Source organism: Malurus melanocephalus, unplaced genomic scaffold, assembly GCF_030028575.1.
Source record: "Malurus melanocephalus ecotype Western Australia unplaced genomic scaffold, MMel_1.1 scaffold_293, whole genome shotgun sequence".
Lineage (NCBI taxonomy): Eukaryota > Metazoa > Chordata > Aves > Passeriformes > Maluridae > Malurus > Malurus melanocephalus.
In genome coordinates, this window is record NW_026623525.1 from 456,243 (window position 1) to 461,580 (window position 5,338).

Below are 5,338 nucleotides of genomic sequence, written 5' to 3' on the forward strand. Positions count from 1 at the left end.
AAGGAAAGGAAAGGAAAGGAAAGGAAAGGAAAGGAAAGGAAAGGAAAGGAAAGGAAAGGAAAGGAAAGGAAAGGAAAGGAAAGGAAAGGAAAGAGTTCTGCTACTTCAGGTCAGACTGAAATCCCACGCACCTGGTTGCCAAGCATCAGGGAAGCTGAGGAAACCTACCCCCGAAGGGAAAGCTATAGAAGCCAGAAATACAGGGCAAGAAGGAATTTCTCCCTCAGGCACAGGGAGTACATGGGATGCATCACACTTACCTTTCAGGGCGAGGAGCCTGTCTGGCTCTTGTCAGGCATCAGCTGCTCCCTGGATGCTTTTTCAAGACTCAAGGTGTTAGATATACTTTTTGCTTTGGACAGAMCCCACACAGCAACAGAACCTGCAGCTACCAGGATGCTCAGGAGCCCTGCAGAGTGCACAAGCAGAGACCCACTCACTGCCCTGGTCTRGGCACTGGAACTGGGCTCTGCTGTTCAACACCATGAGCCAATAGCCAGAGACGAACAGTGTCCCTTGAGGACAGGGGACAGACAGACACAAGGTGAGTTAGTGCCAGATCATATGGAATGGCCTTTCCAAGGACACAGCACATCCAAGGCAGAGTAATAATTAGGCTGTGATGCCAGGCCTCCCTTATGCCCTCCCAGCCCAGCTACTGATCCAGGTCTGGAACTGACTCCATCAGAATCCTCAGTTTACAGCCCAAGGTAGATAGGTCCAAAACCATGCGCAGCACTCCAAGTCTCACACACCTGCAACAATCAAAATCCATGTGTAACCTTGACTCTTTGATGGCACACAGASCTCAGGCTCAGGCGTGGCTGAAGCCTCTGTGAGGAAAAAGAGACAAATCCATGAGGCTTCCAACTCACTTACCGTCAGCACTCAAAGCCTGTCCACACCTCAAAGTCTCCAATCCACACCTGGCTGAGTTCCCAGCTCACCTCAAGAGCACCAAGAGGCCTTTTTCAATTGAAGCAAAACCTTATCTGTAGCTACCATGATTAAYCCACACTAGAGTAAAAAAGGTCCTATTGGAAATGCATAACAGGGAAAGCTGGGAAATTTCCCAGCTGGAGCTGGAACTGCAGCATCTCAGCCTGTCTTCGTGGCACAGGGAAGCCACAGGTACAACCAAAATGCAGCTCTTCTCACCTGCCAACCAAACTGGTGCAGACATCAAACCCAGCCTCTCACACCAGCAGTAACCCCCCTCCTCACCACACGCTCGGAAATCCCCGGGTAAGAGATGACAGAACAGTCCTTCCAAGCACCCAAGATAGCCAGCGGGTCTGACAAAGGATGCTCCAGAGCTGAGCAGCAGGTATAGACAGTGCTAGGGTGCAAACACTGCTAGACACAGCCAGACACTGTGTCTGCAGCTCCGGGCCAGCCCGGATGGCCCAGAACTTCCTCCTCATCCCCTTCCCTTTAGCCTGCGCATTCCCCAGAGATTTGAGAAGCTCGGAAGGTGAACAGATTCCAGTGTACTGGCTCGTTKGAAGACAGCTGCTGGGAATTGTGTATTCTGAAAGAAGGAAAAAGTACTTGAAAGGCGCTTCCCGAGGGAGCCCTGGGGGACGTCAGCGCTGTCCCCACCAGAGGAAGCTGAAGGTGGGGATCCTCCATAGCGCTTCCTCCACCCACAGTGACCCACGGTGACCGCRGCTGCCCTGGATCGGCCAGAGACAGCGGGGAACAAAAGCTTCGGTCCGGTCTGCCGTCCCAGGCCCCGGCCCGCCTCTGCCCGCACCCCGCGGCTCCGTACCTGCGCTGTCGGCAAGCGACACCGCCGAGCTCCTCGGCAGGGTCACCTCGGGGACGCTGGGACTCGGTTCGGCCGAGGTCGCCGTCTCGCAGCCCCACTCGTCCYCGCCGTCGTCGCAGTCGGGGTGGCCGTCGCAGCGCCAGTCGCCGGGGAAGCAGGGGGCGGCGGGCCCGCACTGGAGCTGGTCCGGACGGCAGCGGGACGGGGCGGCTGCGGGGGGACGGACCCGTGAGGGGAGCCCGGGGGAGGGCAGAGGGAGAGAGCCCCCCCGCACCCCCGGCCGGGGGACCCCGCGCGCGGGGCGCACGAGGGCTCCAGCCAATGAGAGCGAAGGGCGTGCGCGGGGAGCCAATGGGCACCGCCCGCTCGGCCGCTCCCCCGGCTCACCTTTGCCTGGCGGGAGCAGCAGCACCGGCGGCAGCAGCGGCGGGAGCAGCAGCAGCAGCAGCAGCAGCCGCAACGGGAGCCCCGGCGACAGCAGGCGCGGCCTGGCCATGCCGCGGGCCCTCACCGGAGACAGTCCCTGGGGCCGCCGCGCCGCTACAAACGCAGGAAAAGTGCGTGCGCCGGGGCCCCACCTCCACCAATGGGGTGCTCGGGGGGGCGGGGCGCGGGCGCGCGCCCTTGAGGAGGCCCCGCCCACCCCTCGCGCGCGGTGTCACGTGAGCGGGGCCAGGAATGCGCCCCCCAGCCCGGGCAGTTCCCCTGGAGCGGCGCTCCCGGAGCAGCACGGCCGGGCCGGATCCGCACCCCGTGCCCGCTCCGCACCCCGTGCCCGCTCCGCACCCCGTGCCCGCTCCGCACCCCGTGCCTGCTCCGCTCCCCGTGCCCGCTCCGCACCCCGTGCCTGCTCCAGCGCCCTTGGAGACAGCGCACCGAGCGCCCGCCTGAGAGCTTTCCCAGCTCCAGGAGCAGCCGCGCTCTCCCGCACTTCCCTGCAATTCCATCAGCACGGCAATGACCTGTCCCCGGGCATGGGCAGCGTGACAGCACTCAGCTGGACCGGGCAGAGTGCAGTCGTAGCAGGACACTGGCACTGCCAGGGGAAAGTGCCACAGGCTGCTGAACTTTTCTCGCAGAACYTGGGCCCTGTGAGTGAGGCTGTGCTTTACTCAGTGCTGCTCTTCACTCACTGGCTACAGCTCACAAATTCCCCTGTGTCGCTGTTGTGACACTGTTGTGTCACTATTTCACCAACCAAACCTTACACTGGTATGAAAGAGCAGTAACTTGAATAAACTGAATAAAACAGGCAAAGTGGGGRATGGTAATCACAGCTTTATATACATTTATTAGTCAGAATCAGCTCCCTGCAGCAGTCCTGGAGCCATATCCAGCACAGTCTCCAATCAGAGCTGCTCTGGAACCACCTGTGCCACCATGCAGCTTCAGCTCGCTCCCTGCTCACAAGTAGGGCTCATCCTTGGAAATTTCCCACTTCTTAAGTGGTGGTCCTGGTGTCACTGGTTTTTTCCCTGCTGTTGTCACTGCAGTGCCTGAACTGCGGTAGAGAAGGGAAGAGAGAAGAGGCTTTAGTAACACTCTGGAAATCACATTCAGATTTAATCCGAAGTCCAGACTGCAAAGTAGTGCCGGAGGGGTTTGTTAATCAAAGTCCCAGAATGCTTTGGATTGGGTGGGTCTTTAAAGCCCATTTTGTTCTAAGGACACCTTCCCCTATCCCAGGGTGCTCCAAGCCCCATCCAGCCGGGTCTGAGACACTTCCAGGGATCCAGTGGCAGCCACAGCTGCTCTGGGCACCCTGTGCCAGGGCCTCCCCACCCTCCCAGGGAACAATTCCTTCCCAATATCCCATCTAACCCTGCCCCTCTAGCAGTGGGGAGACATTCCCTCTTGTCCTGGCAATCCATACCTTCCCCCAACTACCTCTCCAGTTCTCCTGGAGCCCCTTTAGACACTCGAATGGACTCTCCCTGGAGCCCTCTCTTCTCCAGGCTGCACACGCCCAGCTCTCCCAGCCTGGCTCCAGAGCAGAGGRGTTCTAGCTCTCAAAGCATCTCTGTGGCCTCCTTTGGACTCATTGCAACAGATCCTCTCTTGGAGGCCCCAGAATTGGACAAAGATGCTCCAGGTAGCAGAGTAAGTGAACTTCCTCCCACGTCACTTATTTGCARGGAGATATGGACACAAATAATCAGTTTCATATACTTCTGCCAATCTCGGTAACTCCCCACTGTTGCGGGGTGCGTTCTGTGTTCCTGATGTAAATCTGGTGCAGCACCGCCCGCGTCAGACCTACCTGCCGGCCTGTGCCCCACCAGGCAAGGTTTTCTGCGCTGTCGCCACCACCACGGGCGGCAGCGACTCCCGACGCCCGTCCCGGGTGCAGTAATAGTTATCGGCGAATTTGTGGCTGGGGCCCACCGGGAGCCGCGGCGGCGGCTGGGTCCTAAACAGAGAACGAGCCGAGAGTCAGCGGCGGGGCCGAGGTGGGGGCGGCTCAGCGCCCCGCCCTGCCCGGCCCGGCCCGGCCCGGCYCCGGCACCTCTTAGCGATCTCCTCGTAGCGCAGCTGCAGCTTCGCCTGGAGGTCCCGCTGCAAGGCAAGGCCAGAGCGGCTCAGGCAAGGCTGCCGCCCTGCGCCGGGGGCTCCGCGGAGCCGGGGACGCAGCGCAGCGCCCCGCGGGGCAGAGGAGCCCCGAGCCYGGGGTTGTTCTTACCCCCGCCAGGAAATTGCGGAGCCGCTGGATCACTGTAGTCGCGGTCGCCATCTTGGCCGCGGTGAAGGGCAGGGGCGCAGGGGGTGCCGGGAGCGCGCGCGCGCGGCACGCTGGGTCTCGCGAGACTTGGCGCTATATAAATCGACGCGGCGGTGCCCCGCCCTCTTCCGCGCCCCGGAGCCGCCATGGACACGAGCCGCGTGCAGCCCATCAAGCTGGCCAGGGTGGGTTCAGGGGCCGGGGGAGCTGGTCTGGGCTGCTCCGGGCCCCAGCACCGCGCTGATCATCCCTTCTTTCCCCGCAGGTCACCAAGGTGCTGGGCMGGACCGGCTCCCAGGGGCAGTGCACTCAGGTGAGCGGGCCGGGCTGGGCAGGCGCTGTGCCGCGGGCCGGGCCCGGCTGAGCTGACGCGGTGCCGCCCCTCAGGTGCGTGTGGAGTTCATGGACGACACGAGCCGCTCCATCATWCGGAACGTGAAGGGGCCGGTGCGCGAGGGCGACGTTCTCACCCTGCTGGAGTCGGAGCGCGAAGCCCGGCGGCTGCGCTGAGCGGGGCCCGGGGCCGCCCCTGCTGCCGGATCRTCCGTCGCACGATGGAGCCTAGTGCAGCTCGGTCGGCCGTGGGGCCCGGGTGGGGAGGAGCGTGGCTGTGTCTCTGTAATAAAGGGTTTTTCCAGTAGCCCTTTGCCTGGGTTTCACTCAGTGAGCGCCTGACAGTTATGGTTTGTCTCACTGCTGAGCGCCTGCCACTTTCCTCGGGTTCAGTGGCAGCATGCCCCGCTTGTTACTGGGGTTACGCATAATGTATTCGCTGTATTACTGCATCTTTGGTGACCTGCCACAACATAAATAATTCTGTCTTGATTACAGTAGCCTTAGTCCTGACC

General features: G+C 61.2%; 3 protein-coding genes across 5 annotated transcripts in view; 1 reads left to right on the forward strand and 2 right to left on the reverse strand.

Moving 5' to 3' along the window:
- Positions 1-2,371, reverse strand: part of CD320 (CD320 molecule) — a 4,507-nt gene extending 2,136 nt beyond the window's left edge. The window contains exons 1-4 of one of the 3 annotated variants that reach the window (XM_057376884.1): positions 2,159-2,360; positions 1,772-1,981; positions 756-833; positions 261-409 (exon numbers count right to left, since the gene is read on the reverse strand). In XM_057376884.1, coding sequence (XP_057232867.1) covers positions 264-409; positions 756-833; positions 1,772-1,981; positions 2,159-2,267 — 543 coding nt within the window. In that variant the 5' untranslated portion in view covers positions 2,268-2,360 and the 3' untranslated portion in view covers positions 261-263. The other 2 variants (XM_057376885.1, XM_057376883.1) reach the window with 2 other exon arrangements.
- A 671-nt stretch (positions 2,372-3,042) lies between these two features.
- NDUFA7 (NADH:ubiquinone oxidoreductase subunit A7) lies at positions 3,043-4,538 on the reverse strand. Its single transcript, XM_057376887.1, has 4 exons — positions 4,452-4,538; positions 4,278-4,327; positions 4,032-4,181; positions 3,043-3,272 (listed from the first exon to the last, which is right to left on the reverse strand). The coding sequence occupies exons 1-4, from the start codon at positions 4,500-4,502 to the stop codon at positions 3,176-3,178; spliced, it is 348 nt and encodes a 115-aa protein (XP_057232870.1). The 5' UTR covers positions 4,503-4,538; the 3' UTR covers positions 3,043-3,175.
- Positions 4,539-4,592: 54 nt separating this feature from the next.
- Positions 4,593-5,130, forward strand: RPS28 (ribosomal protein S28). The gene is made up of 3 exons (XM_057376888.1): positions 4,593-4,675; positions 4,756-4,803; positions 4,878-5,130. Exons 1-3 carry the CDS (start codon positions 4,637-4,639, stop codon positions 4,998-5,000), a joined length of 210 nt encoding a protein of 69 aa, XP_057232871.1. The 5' UTR covers positions 4,593-4,636; the 3' UTR covers positions 5,001-5,130.
- The last annotated feature ends 208 nt before the right edge of the window (positions 5,131-5,338 follow it).